This window comes from Pristis pectinata, chromosome 3, assembly GCF_009764475.1.
Source record: "Pristis pectinata isolate sPriPec2 chromosome 3, sPriPec2.1.pri, whole genome shotgun sequence".
In the NCBI taxonomy this organism is placed as follows: domain Eukaryota; kingdom Metazoa; phylum Chordata; class Chondrichthyes; order Rhinopristiformes; family Pristidae; genus Pristis; species Pristis pectinata.
The window spans coordinates 57569509-57597379 of NC_067407.1; the positions used below are offsets into that span (position 1 = coordinate 57569509).

Sequence of the window (27871 nt, forward strand, 5' to 3'; positions counted from 1 at the left end):
GGGTCACAGTACATTAAGAGTTTAAAAACTAATACAAAATTTTTGCTACAGATGTTTGATTAGTTCTAAGGAATTTTGAATTTTGCTTGAGGAAGGGACCAAGCCATGAAAATCCTTCAGATGCATCTGTTTTGCAACACTTATCAAATTTATGATTTAAAGGAGCTTCGTAACTCTTGGAGGTGCTTGTTATGCTGCAACATGTATATACAGCTTGAAGAGAAGTAGTTTATATCACATCAGTGATGAGAATCAACCAACCCATGACACTAAAAAGCAAAATGAAAATATAAAAGATTACCAACATATATCATAAACTGACTGCACAAAATGTGAGACATATTACTGTTAGTTATTAACTATCAGTTATTGCTCAATAAATTAGGTTGGCAGTCTAAGATTGAAAAATTAAGCAATCATAAATTGAAAACAAAAGTGACCAAACAGCCATCATAACCAATCTCATAATAAGTTTGTATTTAAATTACATGCACTGACTGTAAGATTCTGCCACTTCTTGACAACATGAAGAGAGTTCTGCAGAAGCCCAAGATACTTAAGGAAAATCTAAAGAATGATTTACTGTCCATTATTCTGGAATCAAAAACACCAAGATATTGGGTTAAGTATGAACAGTATGAAGGATAGACATTATTAGCAGCTAATGTGAAAATACATCTGCTGTAAGAATGGGTAAGATATATTATAAAAAATACTGCAATGTTTAATTTAATCTTGGACTCAACGTCAGCAAGACCAAGGAATTGATTGTGGGCTTCAGGAAGGGGAAGTCAGGTTAACACACACTAATCTTCATTGAGGGGTCAGCGGTGGAAATGGTGAGCAGCTTCAAGTTCCTGGGTATCAACATCTCAGAGGATCTACCTTGGGCCCAACACATTGATGCAATCACAAAGAAGGCATGCCAGCGGCCCTACCTCATTACGAGTTTGAGGAGATTTGGTATGTCACCAAAGACTCTTGCAATTTTCTACAGATATATGGTGGAGAGCATTCTGACTGGTTGCATCGCTGCCTAGTATGGAGGCTCCAATGCACAGGATTGAAAGAGGCTGCAGAGGGTTGTAGACTCGGCCAGCTCCATCATGGGCACAACCCTCCCTGCCATCGAGGACATCTTCAAGAGGCAGTGCCTCAAGAAGGCAGCATCCATCATTCAGGACTGTCACCACCCGGGACATTCCCTCTTCATGTTACTACCATCGGGGAGGAGGTACAGGATCCTGAAGTCCCACACTCAACATTTCAGCAACTGCTGCTTTCCCTCCGCGATCAGATTTCTGAACGGTCCATGAACCCATGAACACTACCTCGTTATTCTTCTTTAGCACTATTAATTTATTTTTGTAACTTACAGTAATTTTACGTCTCACACTGTACTGCTGCCGCAAAACAACAAATTTCACGAGATATGTCAGTGATAATAAACCTGATTCTGGTTCTGTCCCAGCAATCTAGGCCAGAAAGGAAAATGAAAACATAAACAGTTCAGGTTGAATGATATCAGTTATAGCCCTTTATAAAGATAATGGAGGCATTGAGGTTGACATTGGATTCCTTTATTACAGTTCACAAGAATACTGTGAAGCACTGACAGGAATACAATGCAAATCTATCACCAGCAACTGATAGCATGTATTGTATAGGATTCCAGAAGATCTGAAAGGAATACATTTCATGTATAAAAAGTCACCATGTGAATTGACACTCTGGACCAGATGATAAGGTTGCTTGCCTCAAAATAAGAGCTTCTCAGTCACTCTGTAGCTAATTTAGAAAGAGTAGTTATAAGCCTCCTGTAGAAAATGGTTCCATATAATAATGAATAGTAACAGCAATTCGCTTACCTGGCATCTGTGGATAGAGAAACAGTGTTAACATGTGAGGTCAAAGACTTTTTGTCAGATTTCCAGCATCTGTAATTTTATAGATTTTCCAATGGTGAATTGTGTCTGACATAAGAAAAAAATGCACTTTGATTAATGTAGCTCCCAGCATGGGCTCAGAACATCCAAAGAAACCCAAGTAGACGTAGGCCATGTAACCATTCAAGCCTGCTCTCAATCGATAAGAAACCTGATGAAAAAGCATTAACCTAAAACATTAACTCTGTTTCTCTCTCCATAGGTGTTGTCTAACCTGCTGAGTATTTTCTGTTTTTATTCCCTGCCTATACTTCAAACACACTTTCCCACCCAACCCGCATATCCTCCAATTGCCTTAGTATCTAAAAATCTATCAATCTCATCCATAAATGCATCCACAGCCCATTAAGGTAGAGAGTTCCAAACTTTTACATAAGGTAACTTCTTTTCATCTCAGTCTAAATGGCAATTGCTTATCCTGGGATTATACCCATTAATTCTGCACTCTCCAGTTTGAAGAAACAACCTCCCAACAGTGAGCCAAAAACTCTGCTGGGTATAAACCAAAGTTCCATAATTTCTCCACCTCATTACAGGAATCAATCTAGTGAATCTATACTTCACTGCCAGAAAGGCAAGTATATTCTTCTTCAGGTACGGAGGCTCCAAGTGAGGTGCTACCAAAGTCCAGCACAATTTCAGCAAGTACATCTGACTTTTTTATTCCAAGCACATTAAAGGGTGACACACCATTAGTCTTCTCAATTGCTTGCTGTATCTACATCTTTACGTTCTGCTTCTCCTGAACCAGCACCCTCAGATCCCTCTGTACGCCATCACGTACTGATTTCTTAACATTTAAAAGGTATTCTGTTTTTTCCTTTCTTCCTATCAAAATACAGGACCTCACATTTTCCAAAATTATACTCCATCTGAGACCCTTGCACCCTATGGCTTAACCAGTCCATATCCCATGGTGGACACTGCATCCTTACAGTTCACTTTTCCATCTGACTTTATTTCATTGGCAAACTTGAATGCATTAAACTCTGATTTATCACCTGAATTGTTCATGTAAACCATGAATATCTGATGATTTCCTACAGATCCCAACAGCAGCTGATACATGGTCATTTCTGTAAGCTGGATGAGAGTCATCAATTTGCACACAGCAGGATCTGAATTAATGTATAAGGTGATGACTAGATAAGATATTCTAGTCATGCTGGTTGTGGTATATTGTCGAGAACATGAGGAGGGAGGAAGACAGAAAGCGGGAATCCATAGACCAGTTGGCCTAACAATAATCATTGGGAAAATGCAGTAATCCATTAATAAGAAGGTAATAGCAGGGCATTTAGAAAATCATAAGGCAATCAAGCAGATATCATGGTTTTATGCAAGGGAAATCACATTTGGCAAATCACATTTGGCAAATGTGCTAGAATTCTTTAAGAGTTTATCAAACAGGATGTATAAAGGGGAAACAGTAGATGTTTGCATTTGGATTTTTAAAAAATGATAAGGTACCACTTAAAAGATTACTGCACAAAAGAATAGGGGGTGGGGATAATATATTGGAATGGTTAGGGAGTGACTATCCCTAAAACCAATAATAGGGTCACGGTACACAGACATAACGTAGTTCCTGTTTTAAATTCATATTACTCTCCTTATGTGTTTTGTTTAAAAATTCCTATGCCCACTTTTATAATGGAAGCAGCCCACATTGTATATTTGCAGCTCTTGCTCATGTTGGTGCTGCAATGCATCATGCAATTGCAACATGACAAGATTACATGGGAAATTTTCATAATACTCTAGTGAGCTTGTAACAATTCAGAGAAGGGTAGGTATACAATAATGAAAGAAAAACTTGATAAATAGCAACATAAAGAAAACAGCTTTGGTGATGGAACAGAGAACCTTAAATCCAAGTTTGCAATTGACATAAAAATAAGATGGATTGTTCACAGGGTAACTGAAAGCATACGGTACAAAATGAGATATTAATAGGTTACATAAATAGGCAAATGTGTGGCTAATAAATCTCAATACAAGCAAATGTGAGATCATTCATACTGGAGGGTTTTCTCAGTAGTGAATAACCAGGATGTGCAGTCCTCCAGAATGACTTAGGGGTCACTAGGAAGTGTGATTGTTACCAACAATGCAAATATGCATTGTACATTCAGAGCGTACATTCAATATGAAATGCAAATGCAGGGAATATGTTAAGCAATAATACCCCATTGCTCAAGTCTTCAGAAATCATATACTAACTACTGCAACTCTGAATATACTTCTCCCTTACATATCACTTCCAAGTATGTAAAAATGTACTTTAAGTTCAACAATGCACATTTTCCATTGCCTGCAGGGGCTGAATAGCATCTAGTTCAAATCATATGACCAATGCTCATCACTGCTACTGGACAATTGGATTTGCAAATAGTAACTCAGGGTGAGGCTGAGGAATGGGATATCAATGGAAGGGTAGAGGGAAAAGGCTTAGAGGGATTGGACAATGTGGGTTGGAAGTAGATGGACACAAATTAGGCAGGGGAGTGGGGTTGTGAATCAGCAATTCCTGTAGAGTGAAAGGTGGCAATAAAGTGGTGATCAACAGGGAGCATGGAGTGATTGATATTCTATAAGTGCATCAGGAGCAAGAGGGTAGCCAGGGAAAGAGCAGGCCCTCTTAGGGACCAAAGGGATAATCAGTGTGTGGAGCCCGGCGATATAAGTGATGTCCATAATGAATACTTCTCAACGGTATTCACCAAGGAGAAGGAAATGGAAAACAGAGAGTTCAGGGAGGGGTACATGGAGCAGGTCAGTATTGGGGGGCGGGCGGTTCTAGATGTCATGGGACCCCTAAGATTTGATAAATCGGCAGGGCCAGTTGAGATCTATCCCAGGTTACTAGGTTGCTATGGGAAGCACGGGAGGAGATAGCTAGAGCTCTGATGGAGATTTCAACATCTTCACCACCCTCAGGTAAGGTGCCTGAAGACTGGAGGGCAGTGGGGATTGGGAAGGTAACTACAGGCCAGTGAGCCTTATGTTAGTGGTAGGGAAATTATTGGAGAAAAATCTGGATTTATGTACATATGGAAAGGAAGGGAATGATCAAGGATAGTCAGCATGGCTTTGTGCAGGGGAAATCCTGCCTCACTAATCTGATTGTTATTTGAGGAGGTAACTAAGAAGACTGATGAAGGCAGGGCAGTAAACAATGTCTAATTTAGACAGGCATTTGACAAGGTCCTGCATGGTAGTTTGGCCCAGAAGGTTAAGGCACATGGGATCCAAGGTGAAGTGGCTAATTGGATTCAAAATTGGCTTGGTGATCGGAGGCAGAGGGTAGTGGTGGAAGGGTGTGACCAGTGGTGTACTGCAGGGATCGATGTTGGGATCCCTATTGTTTGTAATATATATTAGCAACTTGAATGTATACGTAGGAGGAATAATTAGTAAGTTTATGGATGACACAAAAGTTGGTGGCATTTTGCATAACAAGAAAGGTTGTTTAAAGCTACAGCAGGCTATGGATCAGATGGAAAGTTAGGTACAGCATTGGCAGATGGAATTTAATCCTGATACGTACGAGCTTTCACACAGAATTCTGACTAAGAATTAATCCCAAAGGAGAGAAAAGCCATGACTTTTGCAGACTTGCTCATTAGGGACTTAATGGAGAGTGTGATGAAAGTTCCAGGGATGGGTCCAACCCCTCGTCTGATAGGAAGACAGTTATAACTTTGCCCATTGATAAAAGAAAAACCTGATTCCCACACCATTCAAAACCATGAGGCAACATCCCCAATGAAGCATTTGTGGAAAGCAGCCATTCCTATGATTTAAGAAATGTAGCAAGCAGCTAGTATATGTACAAGTAGCTTGAATTGGACTGGATTGGTTTATTATTGGATTGGTACAAGATACAAAAGCTTAAGAACATGTACCACCAGGCTCAAGGACAGCTTCTATCTCACTGTTATCAGAGTCTTGAATGGATCTCAAAAGGTGAACTCTTGATCTCTCAATCTACCTCATCATGGCCCTTGCACTTTATTTGTCTTTCTGCACTGCTCTTTCTGTGAAACTGTAACACTACATTTTGCATAGTTTTTCCTTTTGTACTACCTTGATGTACTTGTGTATGGAATGATCTGTCTGGATGGCATACAAACAAAAGCTTTTCACTGTACCTCGATGCATGTGATAATAATAAACCAATCGCCAATTATTGTCATGTGTACCAAGATACAGTGAAAAACTTTAGTTTACCTGCCAACCAGATTGTGCCATACATAAATACATTGAGGTAGTAACATTGAGGAAGTTGCAGTCACAGAGACGGTGCAGTGCAAGTAAACAAATAAAGTGTGAGGGCCATGACAAGGTAGACTGGGAGATCAAGAGTTCATCTTTAGCATATGGAAGGTCTGTTTAAGAGTCTGATATCAGTGGGATAGAAGCTGTCCTTGAATCTGGTGGTATGTGCTTTCAGGCTTTTGTACCTACTGCCTGATGGGAGAGAGGAGAAGAAAGAATTGATGGGGTGTGAAGGGTCCTTGATTCTGTTGGTTGATTTCCTGAGGCAGTGGGAAGTGTAGGCGGAGTCAATGGAGGAGAGGTTGGTTTGCATGATAGACTGAGCTGCATTCACAACTCTCTGTAATTTCTTGTGATCTTCGCTGGAGCACTTGGCATACCAAGCTGTGATGCATCTGGATAGGCAAATCTGTAAAAAGTGGGAATATGCTGAATTTCCTTAGTCTTCTGAGGAAGTAGAGGCATTGGTGAAAGAGCAAAGGTCAGGTAATCAATTTCAGTGATTTTAATGGAGGCATTATTATTGGCCAGGATTCCCTGCAGAACTCCATCCACAGAGTGCATTCCAAGGATCCCCCGGCTGGGAGCTGGTACCCAGCTGTTGACCAGTGCACTGAGTACAAAAAAAATCCCTGACACAAACAACCCAAGGCAGGATCCAAACCCTTGGAAGAAAATGAAGAGCCTCCTGTGGCATTGTACATTAGAGATGGGGAAAGATGGTGGGAGATTAGGCAGGGGTGGCACCAGAGGTACTGATGATGTGTCCAGATGTGGTTCATGCTGACGCGTTGGCTCCAAGTCCTCTCTAACATCTGTCATTTCCGTACCCAGTCGTTTTATAACGAATAAACGACAACGTTCCAAGGAAACCACATTTTTTTGCCAGTAAAATGACTTTCTTCGCTTACTGGCAGGGGTGTCCGGGAAACTTACCTTTAATTGGCGGAAGCGTACACACACTGAAGCACAGAGAGAAGCAGATCATATCAACAGCACTGGAGATATAATGGGTGCGAAAATGCCAATGATTACTTACTCCCAGCTCTGGTTGGTGCTTATTCCAACTGCCACCACCTCAAGTCTAAAACCATTGTTCAGTCTGTTTCAAGAATGTACACAACTTTGTGCAGACACAACACTGCGAGACTACATACACACACGTCTGCAAGACAACCTTTCTGAAAGAAATCCTGTGATAATCTAACATGCCATTCGCCAGTAGGTATGTAAACTACTGCTTTGGTGTACTTCTACACAGCAGGGGAGAATTTTAGTATTTAAAACCGCCCCTCAACCTGCGTAAAACTGGGAGGGGGGGGGGGGGTTCGGTGGCGCTTAGCCCTGTGTTGGACGCGGAGTACTGATATCAGCCCGTTTTATACTGGGTAATATTCCCTACTGAAGTATGATATCAAATCCTTGGCCCATGTCTAACAGGCTTCTCGGACGCAGTTAAGCAAAGACGGCCGTCTTCCCTCCCGGGACGCCCCCCGAGTGCGGAGACCCCCGTCAGCACGTCGCCGGCTGCGCCGAGCCTCCAAGTCGGCTGGCGGAGGTGGCAGCGTCCAGAGTCCGCCTGGACACCCGGGCACCGTTCCGCTGGACGGAGGGGGCGGTGGCAGCGACTGTTCCTCCGTAACCCGAGCGCCAGCGGTGGGCAGGATTGACACGCCTGCCCATCACGTCGGAAGACAAGACTGCCGTCGAAACCGACGCGATGAAGAGGAGGGGGGGGGGGGATGGGAGACAAATGTTGGGATTCAGCTTTCCTCGCTGCGCTTTGATTCCAACAGACGACAAACGCTACCTTTCAAGGGCTGCCTAGAACTGGCAGCTGCCCAGGTAGAGGAGCAGACACCTCGGCCTTGCTTCTACGCTGCTCCGGTTTACGGGGCAACAGGGGCTGAATCACTTCTTCCACAGACTCGCCGGGAAATGTTTGTAACAATCTGGGTGGGGGGAGGGGAGCTGTTGTGTTATCAGCACGGGAGCGAGGAATCAAAACAGCAATCCCCGTTCCCCTCACCGCCTGACCTGCTGAGTATTTCCAGCATTTTCTGCTTGTATTTTTAAATTTGTGCTCACGGAATGCACATTTCTCCTCATTAACGTTGATTCCGAGAGGAGGGCGCATGAAATTCACAGATTAAGGACAAATTTGACCGTTTAAAACCTGCAGATACTCCGGGCTGCGGTAAAGTCCCGATCCACTTTGAAACGGTGGCACTACGGAGTACGATTATTGCTAATGGTCACCTATAAGTAAAAGAGGGTGTATTTTTTAAAACATTAAAAAAAACTCCCTCAAGTTTCATTGATGCAAAAATATCAATAGCGTGCTAATGGATTCGAGCCGCTGGCCAGAAAGCCTCGAACGATCCCGCCCCGCTGACACACTCCGACTGCAGAAATGACCAGCATGGTAGGCTGCCTTAACTCCTTCAAGACCCTCGGTTATATTTTTTAAAAAAACTCCGGGAAAGAGCAGAGGAAAATCACGTGCTGATGTGTAATGTGTAAATACAGACGTACACAGTCCACCTTTTAAACAGTGATCCCTTCTTCCCCATTCAGCTCTGAACCGAAGAATTCTATCAATGTCACTGCCATCCTTCACACCAGCGTGGCTGCCTGCGAGGGCGAAGGGAACACCAGATGCTCGGTACTGCCTCCCGGAGTCCGGGGGTGGGTCAAACATGTCCACGGCACGTTTAAAATAGGAAGCATTTGTTCTCGAGAGTCAATACACTTGAGATTGTTAGAAGCTGCTTGGGGGCGTCAGTCCTTTCACATCAATCCCGCCTCCCGATCAGGATAGATAACCTTCTTTCTCGTTTCCAATGGCGTTAAAATTAACGAACGAAAAGAGTTGGAAGGAAAACACCGAACGCACAATTTCTTTACCCCCCCCCATGTTATTTTTGGGACAGTGATTTACCTTCACTAACATCTAATTGAAACATACTGTACAGATGTAAACAACAGCGCGGGAGATAAAGTCTGTGCGCAAATTCTAAGGTCAGGCAGCAGTCTTTTCCATTGCCCCCAGCTCTGGTGCTGACTGATGCCCTAACTGCTCACTGCTTCAGGTCTGAGCCTTGTTATTCAGTCTGATTTAATATCGCACTGGGAAACCTTTCACACGCTCGTGTACAGCACTTTGAAATACCGAGCAAAACCGTTCAGCATTCAAAGTGAATATTTGTAGGATTGAGAATGTAATCTGATAGTTTTGGGGTATCTGTTCGCAAGGGAGAGGGGATGGGAGATTAAACCTCCCCTAATAGGGGGCGGCGCTAAAACAACCCAGCAAAGTCCCGCCACTGGATCAAGGACACCGGCACCCAATGCCTGCAGAACCAGATTCGATTCACTCTGCAGGTAAAACTCGATAACAAGGTAACGATTTCGACCCGTGCCTGATAACCATCCACCTGACAGAGAGCCCAGACCCAAGATGACACGGAAAACCGCCAAAGCAAATTGTCCCTCCACTTAGATCCCATTTCAGTAGCGCTCCCACAATGTAAGTGAAGCCATCGGCTGCTCTACAAGTTTCCCAGTTCGATCGGGGACCACTGCGATAGTTTCCGCGGGTCTTCGTGTTTAAAATCATCTGGTAAAGCAGAACAAGATTTTGCCACCGAAATAAGAAAACATATACTGCAAAGCCGCCGAGTTTTGGGAAGAAATTAGCATGCTTTATACTAAGTAAGTACCTAGCCGGGGCAACAGTTGTCTGTAACCTCCCCAGACTGAACCTTTCAGAATAGGTTTCCTTTAAACCCTGCGGAGTGGATTTGACGTTTTCTGCTTTTTATTCTTTAAAATTCACTATAAACTTCTGAGTTAAATAAAGCACATTCAGCCAAACTCACCAGAGAGCGATGCGGTCCTTCGGGTAGTCCAGCCGGTCGATGCAGCCCAGATAATGGGGCAGTGTGTGCGCCGCGTTCCGGGCGATGATAGCCAGCAGAACCTTCGGTCGTTGCAGAACCGACTCCGACGCCTGTTTTTCCTCTGGAAAATAAGCCTCATTGCCCGCAATCGCTGTCAGCGAGAGCACCAGGCAGATGAGAGAATTGCAGAGATGTGTGCACGCAGCCATGTTGTAGTAGGTGCGTTAAAGCGAGGCTCCCAGTCCTGTTGTGACTGGCACCGTGCTGGTGCTTCTGTGCAGTCGTAACCCCGATTTCTCTCTCTCTTGACTTTTATCACTCGGCGATCTGCAGTCATTTACATACAATATTGCAGGCACCCAACAAGCAAGGCTGTAATTCTCGGCAAGAACTATTGCTGTTCTTTAGCAGAGCATATTTTAATGAAAAATGTACGCACCTGGCAAATAAACACTCTAAGTTAAGATATCGAAAAACACAGACTAAATAAACGTACAAATTTCAATATTTTTGTTATATTGTCTTCTTTCTTGCGTTTCATTATATTAAAAATCAAGTGGAATGTCTGAATGTTGATTAGTTTCGCCTCGTATTCTTTTTGAATCACAAAATACAGCGGTTTACATGTGGAGTGTGCTGATATGTAAACATTTAATTACTAAAATGTTCCACAAATTAAGTAAGTAATAAGAGGGAAATGAAGTTGTATTTACCAATGAACCTTCAAAGAAAAATGATTTAATGGAGATTGGGAGCGTTTAGAGATGGATTTGTTACGACTACTTTGAAACATCAAAATTAGTTTACATTACTCGATGTATGTTATTTTTAGTGTAACATCACATTAGCTCTTTCGAACATTAGCTCTTTCGAACATTAGCTCTTTCAATTTATGTAGTATATTGATTGTGTAAGGGTTCTGTGGGGACCAGCCTTAATGGCAAAAACATTGACACCCAATATCTCCTCACAAAAAATACCATTCTATATTGCACTTATATTTGACTATCTTTCTTAATTTGAAGTTAATTCTTGTTGGAATCCTTTTTTACTCTTTTTAATCTTTGCCATTTATATTTCTTTTCTATATACAAAGAATGGTCACATTCACTGTTTCTCTTTTCATTTCTTTCTCTGTAATAGAATAATTGCTTTATAAAATAAGCGAAGCTAAGATAAGATTATTTATTAGTCACATGTACATCGAAACACACAGTGAAATGCATCTTTTTGAATTGCTGAGAATGTGCTGGGGGCAGCCCGGAAGTGTCACCACTCTTCTGGCACCAACATAGCATGCCCACAGCTCCGAACCTGTACGTCTTTGGAATGTGGGAGGAAGCTGGAGCACCCAGAGGAAACCCACACAGACACGGGGAGAACATACAAACTCCTTACAGACAGCGGCAGGAATTGAACCCGGGTCACTGGCACTGTAATAAATGTTATGCTATATTGCAGTAAATGAATTCTCATCTGTTTTCTGTTAACCATTTCCACCTTATTTTCACAAGTGATGTTCTAATACCCTTTTCCTCTATAAACCCAAGACCGCACTGGTGCATTGAAGGTGACGGTATTGAGAACCTCAAGTCTATGCGTTGGGTGCATATGGAAGTCTGTCTTAAATAACACAGCTTCTGAACTACCCACCTGACCATTCTGTCAGGCACCTCCTGCCCCATCTGTGGTAGTGTGGGGGTTCCACACTGGCCTCATCAGCCACCTCAGAACCCACAGAACCAGAGTGGAAACAGGTCATGCTCAATCCCATGGGGCTCCTTAAGAAGAAGCAGCTATTTAATACAGCCAATAGCAATTTAATGGCAGCATTATATCAGGCATTAATAGAGTCATAGAATACTACAGCACAGAAACAGGACCTTTGGCCCACCTGGTCCATGCTGACCTGATCTTCTGCCTAGTCCCATCTACCTGCACCCGGACCATATCCCTCCAAACCCCTCCCATCCATGTACCTATACAAACTTCTCTTAAATGTTACAATACAACTTCTGCTGGCAGTTCGTTCTACACTCACATCACCCTCGGAGTGAAGAAGTTTCCCCTCAGATTCCCCTTATATATTTCACCTTTCACCCTGAACCTATGTCCTCTAGTTCTAGTCTCACCCAACCTTAGGGGAAAAAGCCTGCATGCATTCACCCTATCTATACCCCTCATAATTTTGTATACCTCTATAGATCTCCCCTCATTTTTCTGCAAATAAAGTCCTAATCCATGCAACCTTTCCCTATAACTCAGGTCCTCAAGTCCCGGCAACATAACTGCACACAATACTTTAAATTTGGCCTCACCAACATCTTGTACAACCTCAACATAACATCCCAACTCCTGTACTCAGTGCCCTGATTTATGAAGGCCAACATGCCAGAAGCTCTCTTTACGACCCTATCTACCTGTGACGCCACTTTTAAGGAACTATGGACCTGTATTCCCAGGTCCCTCTGTTCTTCCGCACACCTCGTAGCCCTACTATTCACCGTGAAACCCTGGTTTGTCCTCCAAAAGTGCAACACCTCAGAGTTGTCTGCATTAAATTCCATCTGCCATTTTTCAGCCCATTTTCCAAGCTGGTCAAGATCACACTGCAAGCTTTGATTGCCTTCCTCGCTGTCCACTACGCCCCCAATCTTGATGTCATCCACAAATTTGCTGATCCACTTACCACATTATCATCTAAATCATTAATATAGATGATAAACAACAACAGACCCGACACCGATCCCTGCGGCACACCACTAGTCACAGGCCTCCAATCAGAGAGCCAACCATCTACTTCCACTTTCTGGCTTCTCCCACTAAGCCAATGTTGAATCCAAATGGCTAATTCATCCTGAATGCCAAGCAACTCAACTTGCTGGACCAGCCTCCCATGTGGGACTTTGTCAAAGGCCTTATTAAAGTCCATGTAGTCAACATCCACTGCCTTTCCATCATTGACCTTCTTGGTAACCTCCTTGAAAAACTCTATAAGATTACTTAGACATGCCCTACCATGCACAAAGCCATGTTGACTATCCCTAATCAGGCCCTGTCTATCCAAATACTTATATATCCTGTTCCTTAGAATGCCTTCTAATAATGTACCCATGACTGATATCAGGCTCACTGGCCTATAATTTCCCGGCTTATTCTTAGAGCCTTTCTTAAACAACGGAACAATATTAATCATCCTCCAGTCCTCCGGCACCTCATGGTATTGCTCCTTCTTCACATCAGGTGGTCATGGGCTAGGGATTTACAGGAGTCAGTGAAGACACTGCCCTTTATCAAAGAAGCTCTGAGCACATCCTTGAATCTTTTCCCCTGTCCACCTGAGCTTGAAACAGAGCATCTGTTTTGGGAGTCTGGTGTTGGGCATGCAAACAATGTGGCATGCCCAATGGAGCTGAAAGAGTGTAACTGGGGCCTCAGTGCTGGAGATGTTTACTTGGGAGAGGACACTGACCCGTCCTGACCCGAAACATTGACCATCTGCTTTTCTCCACGGATGCTGCCTGGCCTGCTGAGTTCCTCCAGCATCATTGTATTTTTCATTTGTCTTGCAGATGTTGAGTGTAATGGCTGCTTTCTCACATGCTTCAGTGAACAGGATGAAGATGCTTGGAGTTTGGCCTCACCATGCAAGCAAAGGAAAGCATCATCTGCATATTGCAGCTTAACTACTGAGGCTCTGGTAAACTTGATTCTTGACTGTAGTTGCCGTAGGTCAAACCATTTTCCATTAGGTCTGAAGGTCAGCTCCATCCTTCAAGAACTTCATTGGAGATGAGGTACAGAATTGTGGCAGAGAGGTTGGGAAATGTGTTGGGGCAATGATGCACCTTGTTTGACACCAATCTTTAGTAAGATTGGCTCGATTGCAAATCTCACCACATCACTCACAACATCTGTAAGAAAACAGGTCACTCAGACAACAAAAGAATTATAGCATTTTGCAATTTCATTTCAAATTTTATATAGACAAGAGCATCAATGGAAGGCTGGTTAAAAGCTGAAAGCAGACTGTAGATGAGCAGTTGTCTAATGTGCTTTCCTTTCTGAAAAAGAGAGAAAGGCAGCTGGAACCTTTTACCTAATGGATGATACCAAGCAAAACAATAGCTAATCCTTCTTAAAATACCACTATTTTTTTCTGCAATTTTAACAGTTTCTTCTTAATTTCAAGTAAATTTGCTTTTGTTTTTGTTAATTCATAATGTAGCATAATTTCTCCTTGAATTACTGAGAGCCAGATCTCTGGTACTAAAATTAAGTATCAGTGTTGCTTGTACTTAACTTTAAGCTCCTTTTTGTGTAGTTGTCATTCAATCTGACTTAGATCTACTATTACCCTTGAATTATAACACTTCCTTACATAGCACGCCACAACTGGTGAACTACAGGACAAATTATAGCCAGTGATCCAAAACCACATTCACGAATACCTCTCTAATCTTTAATATGATCTTCCTACCATGATTGGAGATGGTAGAAAAAATACACAAGGTGTTTGAAAAACATTTATTCATATTTTGGCTTGCTGACAATTAAAAATTTTAAAAAGTGTTATTTCTTGATGGTAGTTGCAAAGATTGCAAGTTTGCCCCGACAAAAAGTTTTTGTTCTCCCAGTGTCAGAAATGTAGTTAACTTATCTTCGTTTGATAAAATTCCATCCTTTTTCGGTTTTAAAATATCCATTGTGAATGAAGGATCCAGCTCTTTTTCATTGTGCTTTTAAACAACTGTCCATCCTTTTCACCATCCTATTCAGCCATGCTGGGATCTGACGTGCTATGAACCTGATGTCCTCTGTTCTCTCTTGTCCAACCCTAACATTGTCATTGAACCTCCTAACAAGGTGGGGTGTTCTTATTGTTTTGTACAATGACTTCTACCTTACAGAGGTTAAATGCCAATTCTTACACTTTGACCCCACCAACAAATGTCAACACATTGCCTCAGACTTTATCTGCTCTGTAGACCTGATCTGCATGACATCCAACCTCACAGTCCCCAACCCCACACAGCCATCACCCAAGGTTCACAACCTCAACTTTCCTGTTATGTCCATCATTTCAGCCTGTCTTTCTCTATTTTATTGTCACTCTTCTGTTTCGACCCCTCTCCACCGACATCCATGAAGCTTATAATGTATGTGCCATTTTCCTGACCCTAAACATTTCCTTTTCAGCAAGAGGATCCATTTCCTCTGCACTAAGATGGCACTAGGGCCGACTTCTTTTCCTGAACAAACCAAGTACCAGTCTTCATTCCCCAGTACTCTCCTCCACCTGCCTGATATTGTTAACCTTTTAAATAACTCCTACTTTGATTGCATTCACGGTATCCAAATAAAAGATGCTGCTATATTAACCTGTATGGATCGTTGCTATTACTGGCTTCTCAGAGGATATGTGGAACATTCTTTGTTTTAGTCTGAATCAATAGCTTCCATTTTGGAACTGGAATTGGTTGATTATTGTTACTTGTACCGAGGTACAGTGAAAAACTTGTCTTGCATACCGTTCATCCAGATCAATTCATTACACAGTGCATTGAGGTAGTGCAAAGAAAGTGCAGTGCAGGTAGACAAGGTGTAAGGTCATAACGAGGTAGATTGTGAGGTCATGAGTCCAACATATTGTACTAGAAAACTGTTTAATAGTCTTATAACAGCAGGATAGAAGCTGTCCTTGAGCCTGGTGGTGTGTGCTTTCAGGCTTTTGTATCTTCTGCCCAATGGGAGAGGGGAGAAGAGAGAATGTCTGGGGTGGAGGGGTCTTTGATTGTGCTGGCTGTTTTACCAAGGCAGCAAAAAGTATAGACAGAGTCCATGGAGGCTGGTTTCTGTGATGTGCTGAGCTGTGTCCACAACTCTCCGCAGTTTCTTGCGGTCCAGGACAGAGCAGTTGCCATACCAGGCCATGATGCATCCAGGTAGGATGCTTTCTATGGTGCATCAATAAAAATTGGTGAGTGACAAAGGGGACATGTCAAATTTCTTTTGTCTCCTGAGGAAGCAGAGGCGCTGGTGAATTTTCTTGGCTATGGCATCTACGTGGTTGGACCAGGACAGGCTATTGGTGATGTTCACTCCTAGGAACTTGAAGCTGTCAACCCTCTCGACTTCAGCACCATTGATGTAGACAGGAGCATATGCACCGCCCCCTTTCCTGAAGTCAATGACCAGCTCTTTTGTTTTGCTGACATTGAGGGAAAGGTTGTTGTTATGACACCACGTTACCAAGTTCTCTATCTCCTTCCTGTACTCCAACATCATTATTTGAGATATGGCCACTACGGTGGTATCGTCTGCAAACTTGCAAATGGAGTTAGAGCAGAATCTGGCCAAACAGTCATGAGTATATAGGGAGTAGAGTAAGGGGCTGAGGACGCAGCCTTGTGGGGCACCAGTGTTGAGAATAATCATGCCAGAGGTGTTGCCGCCTATCCTTACTGATTGTGGTCTGTTGGTCAGGAAGTCAAGGATCCAGTTGCAAAGGGAGGTGTTTAGTCCTAGGTCTCAGAGTTTAGTGATGAGCTTGCTGGGAATAATAGTATTGAGGGCGGAGCTATAGTCAATAAACGATAGTGTAACATAGGTGTCTTTCCTGTCCAGGTGCTCCAGAGATGAGTGTAGGACCAGGAATATGGCGTCCGCCATATACCTACTTTGGCAGTAGGTGAATTGCCGTGGGTCGAGGTTTTCTGGGAGGCTGGAGTTAATGCGTGCCATGACCAGCCTCTCGAAGCACCTCATGATGGTGGATTTATTTAATTGATGATTTTATTGATGCTAGTTCCTGCACTTTCCCTGAAATTTTGGAAAATTTCATAAGATTTGCTTCCATTTCCACTCGTCCCTCATCTTCCCCTGGTCCACCTCTGATTCTTCCCTTTCCCCTTTTGATTTCTCTTTCTCCACTGTCGATGAACCCAAACATTCATTCCAGATGAATCTGCGATTTGTACCTTTTACTCAATTGCATGTACTGTATTCACTGCACGCAGTACAGTCTTTCTACACTGAGAGAGCAGAATTAGGCCAGGTTATGGCTTTATGGAGTATTTTCACTCAGTTTATAACCATGAGCCTGTCATTACAGCTACTTATCAATTTGATTTTGCAGTCCACTTGCACTCTAACCTCTCTCTTTTATACTGACCCTGTAGTGCTAAAAGGAAGCTCAAGGAATATCACCTCATCTTTGCATTACAAGCTTCACAGCCTTTCACATTCAGTATTCAGTTCAACTATCTCAGGTGCTAAGTATTGGTTGTGCATTTTTTGCCATTTGTCATTGACAGCACCCCTCAACTGAACATTTGTTCTTTTACGTTCCGTTAGCACTCAGTTTATCTTTCAGTGTTATCCCCTTAGTCTTCTAATTGCTTCTGCTTTCAACCACATTACAGAACTTCCCTTTTGTTCTCTCTCATCCTCCACCATACTCATCTCTGTAGACCTCTGTATTGCTAATTCCTTAAAACCTATTACACCAGAAGTATTTTGAATTCTGCTGAAAGATCATCAACCTGAAGTGTTTACTGTTTCTTTCTTAAATTTTTACAGTACAGGCTGTCCCTAGGTTAAGAACGCCCTGGACACCCCTGCATACAAGCGAGCTCCTATATTGTTAAATTCAAAAGTCCAATGCAGATACATATCTTTGTTTCTAGAAATGGCAGAACTAGTTTCCTCTCTTTCTTCACTTTTGGTAATTGTTTTTTCTTATCAGTCTTACGTGCTTTTGATGCCATTCATCACAATGCCGTGGAGGCATGGTTATCATATTGAGTGATTTTTATGTAGTTTCTGACTTATGGACAAAATTGACACATGGTTGTCTGTAAAAATGGAACCCATTCATTATGTGGGGATGGCCAGCACCTTCTGTTTTTTTTAATTACCTCAACTCATAGGAGTGGCAAAGATGACAGCTGGGCCCAGTCTAGCTTCACAAAATGCCAACACCCTCCCACTATCTACCATATAACCTCAACTCTGCTGACTGGGAACTAGTTGTTGTTCTTTTCCAGCCAAAAGATTAAAATCTTGAAATTCCATGAACTAATTTCATGAATGGGAATACCTTCATTGCATGGATTTTAATGATGCAGGAAGGTGGCCCTAGTTACACTCAGCTGGCTCCACTGAGTGGGGCACATTGCTCGTATGTCTGACACCAGCCTCTCTGATCAGACACTCTGTCATGAGAGGAGTTAACCAGGTGGATGTGCTCAAATCCTCCTTGAGTAAATGCAACTTCCCCACTGACTCCTGAGAACTTAATGAACTTCCAAAGTGGAGAAAAAGCAGTCTGGATGGTATTGAGATCCTCGAGTCCATGCATTGGGAGCAAACAGAATCCTCATTTAAGCAGCAGAAAGAGCTGCCCCATCTCAAAAAGTACTCACCCATTCATCCCAGCAACTACATTGGCCTCGTCAGCCACCTCAGAGCCCACAGAACTGGAGTGGAAGCAAGTCACCCTCAATCCTGAGGGACTGCCTAAAAAGAAAAGTATGGTACACATGCATCATTTGCAGTTCACTATCAGAAATTCAGTCAATGAATGCACATAATATTTAAAGTATGCTGAAGGAACCATTGCCCAAGCATGAATCAAGAAAAAGGCGACCTGAATTAAATCCTTAAATTCTCAAAGGATGTCATTCGTTCATGTTTTCCCTTCTTAAATGCACGTCGTGCTTGGTCAGGAATAAGAAACGTTTTTATTTAGTTTCTTTACCACCATAAGAAAGGCAACCAAAAAAAAAATCAGAGAACCAAATAGAAAATAACATACATGGCACTATGAAGAACTAGAGGTTAAGGAATATAGATGAGACAGGACAAAGTATCCAGGAACTGAGCCAATTTGAGAAGAAATGGAGAGTACTGTCAAAATATCCTTCAATTCAGTCAATCAAAACCCACTACATAATTAACCCATTTACTCCATGTGAATGTAAGAAAATGAGAGCATAGTGAACAGATGGTAGAATTTTACAAAACATTCTTCTGTTTGTAATTCAGCCACTACATTGAACAATCAATCCTTGTTTTAATGATTGGTAACTGCAATTGGAAACTCTAGAGATGTTTCAGATTTCTCCTGCTGACTTTATTTGGTGACATTCCATTTCCTAGATGATATTGAGAGGCGCTACTTGATAGCAGATGAAGAATTCAATATAATGCATTGTTTTAAGGCACTGCATTAACCACTCTTACATTGCAGCCTCCACAGGGCAACACACAGAAATTGTAACAATTTTAGAAATCCTATCTTTGTTTTCCATTCTGTATATTATGTTGCCTTTTACTTTACCTGTAACCTTTTTCCTTTGAGAATTTTGTTCTCTTCCATTTATGGCCTCTTGCACTTGCCCCATTTCTACTGCATTGTTAACCACAGGTTCAGCTGCCTGGACCTCAAGCTCCGAATTTCTTCAATAAATTTGTGGGCTTCCTTAAAAATCACCTGGCATCCTAAAATTTCCTTGGATGGCTCAGTGTCAGATTTTGTTTAATAATGCTCCTTATAGTGTGTTAGGAGTTTTTGTTGCATTCAAACATGACATAAATGATGGTTGGACTTGCTTGTATGTAACAATTTGCATATCCTTATACCATCCCAAAATGCTTCATAACTAAATGAAGATCTTTTAAAGTGTAGCCATTGTTGTGATTTAGGAAATGTAACGTTCGATTTGTACACAAATATACATGGGATAAGAAGCCAAATCACATGATGTGTTTTTCATGATTTTGATTCAGGAATAAATATTCCCCCCACTTCTCTGCAACTTAAAACACCTTTTTTTCCCTTATTTTTCCAGCTCTGATGAAACATCATCAACCTGAAATATTAACTCTGTTTCTGTCTCCATAGATGCTGCCTGACCTGCTGAGCATTTCCAGCATCCTCCATCTTTACTTCAGACTTCCAGCATCTGAAGTTTTGTTTCTGCTTCTGGAAAAATGCCATCAGCACTTCTTGTTGAAGTATACTCCAGAAGATCTTTGTACTTTTCTCCCCATCTCTTTTCCTAAAGCTGCTGCTTGCAGTAGCACATGCCAGTACTCATTGATATCTTGTCACATTTATTACCATTCAGTTTGTCAAGCTTTGCAGAAAAGTGGCCCAATCCTGTGTGAACTGGTGTGTTTTCATCAAGCGTTAATGAATATGCCACAGGAACAGGAACCCTGATCAATTATCTCCACCCTAGTCTATAACCAAGGGTAATTGTGGCATTCCTCCTGGAGACTTGGCTGAGACTAGCTAACTCCAGACTCAGGTTGATAAATGAACACAAAAGTACCAGCAAAGGATTATCTGCTACCAGAAAATAAAGTAGAAAGCTTTAATCCAACCTTCAGTGGCACAACATTTGCCAGATCCACTTTTTTTGCACATAGATTATAAAGACTGGTCATTTAACTGAATCAACCAGGTAAGTACCTTGGCTACAAAAGAACACTATAATATGGGTACATTGTGAGGTACAACATACCTCTTGACATCTGAAGTGTCCTTATCTACAAGGCTCAACACAAGAAAGTGATGGAATAATTGAGTTTAAAATATACCTCATTTAACAAGTTCTTGACTGCTGGTGTCAGGTACTGTGTTTCTATATTAAATTTGAGCTGTTGATGACACAATATAAAGAAAAAAAAATCATCAAACTAGAAAATTTGCAATGTACCTTCAACATACTGTACAACCCTGGTAGAACATTGTATCAAAAGAAATGCAAAATAAAATCAAAATACAAAGAGAAATGCTCAGAAAAAAAGTCAGTTACATCATTGTCTGCACCACAATGTCTACAACATTGTATTCCTATACCACAAGGAGTCAGGTCTTGCATCATTTAAATGTGCCACAGTTGTGTCATGGTTGCCATTTGGAAATCTCATGGAGAACACAAGCAAAAACAGATACATGCCCTAAGCTGCCCTGTGTTAATACAAGTGACAACACGCCTGTCAAGCTTTTTGCCCCTGTTTGACGTTTTAATTAGAGCAAAAGGCTAAGTATTATTTCAGGTTTAAGTGTCACAAAGCCTATCAAAAATATACAGTGCTCAGCCAAAAAAAAAACCCTTGGATATGAGCACCTTCTCTTTTCACACCAACCTCACCCATAATATACTGTTAGAGGAATGTGCTATATCTATTGTTTTTACAGAGCTCTTGACTGGAATGGAGCAGTTCAGTTATGAGGAGAGACTGGAGAAGCTAGGTCTTTTCTCCCTGGAGTGAAGGAGGTTAGGAGGGGACATAATTAAGGTATATAAAATTATGAGGGATATAGAAATGGTAGACTGCAGGAAACCTTTCCCCACATCAGGGGTAGCTAAAACTAGAGGACCTAGAGTTCGGATAAAGGGGAACAGATTTAAGGAGGATACGAGAGGGACCTTCTTCAACCTGAGAGTGGTAAGTATGTGGAATTTACTGCCTGAGAGAGTGGTTGAAGCTGGGTCACTGACAGCATTTAAGAAATATCCAGATGAGTATTTGAATCACTATAAACCAAGCTATAAATTATAAACCAAGGGCTTGGAGATGGGATTAATACGGGAGGGTGCCCACTGGTCGGCATGGACAGGTTGGGCCGAATGACCTGTTTCCATGTTGTAGGATTCTATGACTCTATGACTTGTATCACCTACTGTCCAATTTTTACCTCTTATTTAGGGGTTACCAGATGTGATCAGCAGCAGTGCTCTTGCAACACATTTGTTAAAGGGCAGGCACAGTAGTGTAGCAGTTAGTGTAATGCTATTACAGCGCCAGAGACCCAGGTTCAATTCCCACCGCTGTCTGTAAGGAGCTTGTACATTCTCCCAGGACTGCGTGGGTTTCCTCCGGGTGCTCCGGTTTCCTTCCACATTCCAAAGACGTACAGGTTAGGAAGTTGTGGGCATGCTATGTTGGCGCCGGAAGCGTGGCGACACTTGCAGGCTGCCCCCGGAACACTACACAAAAGATGGATTTCACTGTGTGTTTCAATGTATATGTGACTAATAAAGTCTAAACAGTGAAGGTTTGGTTGCAGGGGCTGCTGTAGCTGTGACTGAGCGCACCTTCCCTTCTTGAAAATCAAAAACAAAACCTCAGATGCTGGAAATATGAAACAAAAACAGAAAATGATGGAAACACCCAGCAGATGAGGCAGCAGCTACAGAAAGAGAAACAGTTAAGGTTTCAGGTCTGCAATCCTTCATCAGAAATAGGAAAGAGGGAGATGCAAGTAGGGTTTCAGTGGGGAGGGATGGGGGTGATGTGTATAAAACAGGGAATGCCTGTGATAGGATGTCAAAATCCCTGAATGGGGATAGTTATCAGCACATTGTAATGCCTGTATAATGAGTTAGAACATGGAACAGTACAGCACAACACAGGAAAAGGCCCTTCAGCCCATGATGTTGTGCCGAACTAATTAAGCTAGTAACTAAACACCTAACTAAACTAATCCCTTCTGCCTCCCATATCCCTCCATTCTGTGCACATTCATGTGCTATGTAAGAGCCTCTTAACCACTTCTTTTTTGCCAATTGTTAATAGTAAGGCGATGAGTCTTGCCCAGCAGTCGAGATTTATGCATAAAGGGTAAGAAAGTAAAATGGAAAATGCTAGAAAAACTAAGCAGATCAGGCAGCATCTGTTGAAAGAGAAATGGTTAATGTTTCAAATGAGGGACCCTTCACCAGATCTGAGGAAAAGTGAAATAGGTTAGTCTGGAGAGCAGCAAAATTTGGATGATGTGTGGTTTCCTTTACCGTTCACGTTTACAGACCCTTGTAGGTATCACAGAGATGCAAATGTCTGACTTTTCCATCAGCCGTGAAAGGACAGTACTATTCACAATGGACCTCCCAGAACTATCCCCACAAAGACTTTGTGAGTTTCAGATTGTGCTTTGTCCATTTGCTATATGAATTGGTGCCAGGCATTTTCTCTGAGGAATCAGGTTCCACAGCAATAATGGGATCTGCTTGATTCAGCACCCAATCAGACTGAAGAATTCTGACAGAAAGAAACTCCAAATTTAAAAATTTTAGACACTTTACAAAGAACAACATAATGATTTGGACATAAAGGTTAATTATACTAGTAATATAATTTACAAACATTTTAAGGGTAAAATGAAAATATTTTTACTATTTTGAAATCCATGGAATTTTGAAATAATTATTCCGGGAGAATAAGACTCCACACACAAAACAAAATAGGTGGCACAGTGGTAAAGCCAGCAGTGTTGCTGCCTCACAGGTCCAGTGGCCTGGGTTCAATCCTGACCCCAGGTGCTGTCTGTGTGGAGTTTGCATGTCCTTCCTGTGATCGCCTGGGTTTCCCCTGGGTACTCCAGTTTCCTCCTGTGTGGCAAAGACATATGTGTGTTGATAGATTAATTGTCCGCTGTAAATTGTCCCTGGTGTGTAGGTGAGTGATAGAATCTGGTGGGGGGGGGGGCGGGGGGAGTTGATGGGAATGTGAGGAGAATAAAAATTGTGATCAATTTAGGATTAGTAAAAATGGGTGGTTGATGGTCAACACTGACTTCGTGGGCCAAAGGGTCTCTATCTGTGCTGTATGAATCTGTGACTCCAAGATTAGTTCTTCAGGACAAGAGAGATGTTTAACAGTGATACATCTTAGAATGGTATTAAAATCTCAGCTACCACATTCAACAGGCATAACAGTTTCAATGCCTCTGCAGGAAGAAAAGTGCATAAGTTGTTGAATTGATGCCAAGTCAGTGATTCTGTGTTGACTGCCTCTATGCAACTCTGCACTGGGAAAGTCTCAAACAAGGGGACATAATTAAAAGATAAGGGCTAGTCATTTAAAATGGAGGTGTGTGGAAATTTCTTGTCTCAGAGGGTAGTGAATCTCTTGAATTCTCTGTCTCCAAATGCAGATCCAAGGTTAAGTTCACCAGCCATGATCTCCTTGAATAGTGGAACAAACTTGAGGGGTCAAGTGACCTCCTCTTGCTCCCAATTCTTTGTTCATATGTTTGTATGGAAAGTTGCTGTCAATGTCACAGACTAACGATGGAGAATGATGACAGTTTCTCTGCCAATGCAATACAAATTCTGGGTCAATGTTGTGAAGCATTTTCAGGCCATTCAGCCCAAATTGTTCTGGACAGTAATAATGATCCACACAAACCTCCACTCAACTCTCTTTGTCTAACTCCATTATCTGTTCCTTTATTCCTCTATCCAGTGATCTCTTGGGTACATTTTTAGTATTTGGTTCAACCATGCCTTCTGTTAGTGAAATAAGATGCTGGGGTACTCAGCTGGTCAGGCAGTATGTGTGGTGAAAGGAATAGAATTAACATTTCAGGTCAATGACTAGAAAAGTGAGATAACGAACATGTTTTAAATTGTGGAAGGGGGTGGGATGGAAAGAATGCAGGAAGAGTCTGTAATGGGTGCCTGAAGACTCACACCTCAAGGTTTGACAACAGCTTCTTCCCCACTGCCATCAGGTTCTTGAACTGACCTGAAAAACCCTATCTCAGACCGTATTTCTTTATTCTCTCTCTCAACCTGCACAAATGTTGTTATGTTTATTTTTGATGTGTAAGTTACGCATGATTTATGTTAGGTTTATGTTAGCTTATGTTTGTCATCTTTGTAATGTACTCTGCTGCTACTGCAAAAAGCCAACTTGCATTGCAGTTAAAGCCTGGGTACGTATGCCTCTGACAATAAACTTGAACTTGAATAGGGTGGAAACCTAGCAAATTGTTCTGTTGACACAATTGCTTTGGGTGTTGTCAAAGAGAGGGATCTGTCTGGAGGAGTGTAAGTAGAGTAAGATGAATGAGGGCAGTTAGAAAGAGTGAGAGAGCAAAAAAAATATACTGTGTAAAGAAGTTCTTCCTGAATTCCCTTGTAGATCTAATAGTGATTATTTTATATTATCATTCCAGTTTAATCTCGCAGCTATATGTAAATAACTTCTCTGCATCGATTTTATCAAATCCCTCACAACATTAATGACCTCTACTAGGAAACAGTTAATTATTCACTTTTCCAAAGAAAATCTGAGTCTGTTCAGTCTTCCTTGATGTGCACAGTCCCTCAGTTCTGATTTTGTTCTCGTTAGCCTTCTTGTATAATTTTATGTAATTGTATAATTTATGTTTTTCTTGTGAATGTTGTGTCTCTAGCTATGTGCCTTTGATGCTGCTGCAAGTAAGTTTTTCATTGGACCTGTGCATACATGTGCATATGACAATAAACTCGACTTGACTTTGACTGTTTGTTTTCTAGCACCTCCACCTTCTTCATCTAATAATGGAGATCAGAACTGTTCACAAACACTACATGTGTGGTTTTACCAGATTTTGGTATAATTTTAACACAGTCCCTCTGCTTTTCAATTCTATCCTCCAGAATGAAACACAATGAATTGTTTGCTTTTTCATTGGCTTAATAACCTATGTTGCTATTTCAAATGCTAATCAGCACCCCAAGACAACCCCATTTTGACCTCTCTGCCTTTGACCTCCTACATTCCTTAATGAAAGAACTGGACTTCAACTTTTGTATGAGAATGATAGAGCATTCAGGATTTAATAATGAATGATCCATCTTTCTGATACCTGAAACACACTTTTCTTCTCACTTTTCAAAGGGTCCTCTTGACCTGAAATGTTGACTCTGTTTCCCTGCCCACTGACTCTCACCCTGACACCCCAGGGCTTTTCTACCATCCACAAGGCACAAGTCAGAATGTGGTGGAATGCCTGGAGCGATGTAACAACAATGGGCAAGGAGCTCAACACCATCCAGGACTAAGCAGCCTGCTTTATTGGCACTCCGTTAACATCCCAAACTGTTACCTCTGCAATCAAGGATAAGAGTCACAGTTGTGTGGGACCACTACTTGCATATTCCCCTTCAAATTGCTCACCATCCTGACTTAGTGTAAGGGCAGGCATGGTAGTGTAGCGGTTAGCGTAATGCTTTACAGCGCCAGTGACCCGGGTTCAATTTTGGCCACTGTCTGTAAGGAGTTTGTACGTTCTCCCCGTGACTGTGTGGGTTTCCTCTGGGTGCTCCGGTTTCCTCCCACATTCCAAAAGACTTAGAGGTTAGGAAGTTGTGGGCGTGCTATGTTGACGCCATAAGTGTGGCGACACTTGCAGGCTGCCCCCAGAACACTACGCAAAAGATGCATTTCACTGTGTGTTTTGATGTACATGTGACTAATAAAGAAATCTTATCTTATCTTAAAAATATAGAACTATTCATTCATTGTCACCGGTACTGAATTTTAGAACTCCTTACCCAACTTAGCTGTTGGAGTCCCTTCACCAGAAGGATGGCAGCAGTTCAAGGAGGCAGCTCATCACCACTTTTTCAAGGACATTTAGGGATGGACAATTAATGCTGGCCATGACAGTAATGCCCTGATCTCATAAATTAAAAAAAATTCCTAACAATCCCAGTAGCTTTTTGCCCTCCTCCTTATCAGAAATCTCTTTATCTCCACCTTAAAAATATTCAATGACTCACCTTCCACCCTGTTCTGTGGAAGTGAGTTCAAAAGACTTATGACGTTCTGATAAAAAACGCTTCATCTCTGTCTCAAATGGGTGACGCCTTATTTTTAAACAGTGACCCCCAGTTCCAGATCCTCCCACAAAAGGAAACATCCTCTTCACACCCGCCCAGTTAAAATAACCTCAGGATCATACATGTATCAATTAAGTCCCTTCTCATTCTTCTTGGCTCCAGCAGATACAAAGTTTTTGATGAAGAAATAGTTGTTGGAGCTGAACTAAAAATAATAATTATTTTTTATCTATTTTGAATTTAGCTACGCTTTGAATCCAAAAGTTGGTGCCTCCCTTCCATGTTTCATAACCAAAATCATCTTTTTAAGCCAAATATTCACATAAAATAGAAAACAAAACCCAAAAAAGCAAAAAATCTCAAGCTCTCATTTTCGTGTTCTCAACAGGATCATGTGGAAATTATTTCACTACATTAAACAGTACTTCAAAGGATTGTGAAACATTTGGGCACCTTCAGGTTGAGTCTAAATTCAATGTTGAAGTCTGGGTGGATTGATGAATGAGAATGTGCCTCCTTCTGAGCAAAGCAGAAGTATTCAGAAGGTATGTATGGGAAATCTATTAGCCATTTGGACTACAGTGTCCACATCCAATTACTTTTCGCAGGATAGGAAAGGGAAGACTTTCATCAAAATGAACCTACCAATATTTTTTTTCAAGAATGGAGAATACCCACACAAAAAAAAAATCCCAGTTGACGGGTGCAACCACAGAACGAAAACAAACAGGAGAAGGAATGGGTGTTGCTCGGGAGGGTTGTTCGGAGGCTGCGGGCCAGGGTGTCGAAAGGGCTGAGGAGACAAACTTGGAGCCGGAACCATCGGCGCAAGCAGCGGGCTCCTCGCTCGAGGCAGTGTTGAGGTGACACCGGCGGAGTGAAGTCGCGGTGCACCGCTGATGGAATCGGCGGCGAGCGGGGAGGAGAGCGAAGCGGCGGGGGAGGGGCACCGGGGGCCGCCGGCGGGGCCACTGCATCACCCCACGGTAGGACGGCGGCCCCCGAACGAGCCCTGGACCCCTCCTGCCTCCCCATCTCGGCACCGTCCCTCCCCCTCCCCCTCCCCCTCCTCCCCCCCCCCTCCTCCCCCCCCCCTCCTCCCCCCCCCCTCCTC

General features: G+C 42.2%; 2 protein-coding genes across 3 annotated transcripts in view; one reads left to right on the forward strand and one right to left on the reverse strand.

The window, feature by feature from the left end:
* Window positions 1–10513, reverse strand: part of LOC127568168 (procollagen galactosyltransferase 2-like) — a 143670-nt gene extending 133157 nt beyond the window's left edge. Inside the window, 1 exon segment of the mRNA XM_052011598.1 lies at window positions 10109–10513. Within this exon segment, the coding sequence (XP_051867558.1) occupies window positions 10109–10338 (230 nt within the window). The 5' untranslated portion in view covers window positions 10339–10513.
* A 16726-nt stretch (window positions 10514–27239) lies between these two features.
* The window catches only part of tsen15 (TSEN15 tRNA splicing endonuclease subunit), a 35036-nt gene continuing 34404 nt past the window's right edge, over window positions 27240–27871 (forward strand). Inside the window, exon 1 of one of the 2 annotated variants that reach the window (XM_052012123.1) lies at window positions 27240–27302. In XM_052012123.1, coding sequence (XP_051868083.1) covers window positions 27255–27302 — 48 coding nt within the window. In that variant the 5' untranslated portion in view covers window positions 27240–27254. Of the gene's footprint in view, window positions 27303–27631; window positions 27744–27871 lie in introns of those variants that run through there. The other variant, XM_052012122.1, reaches the window with a different exon arrangement.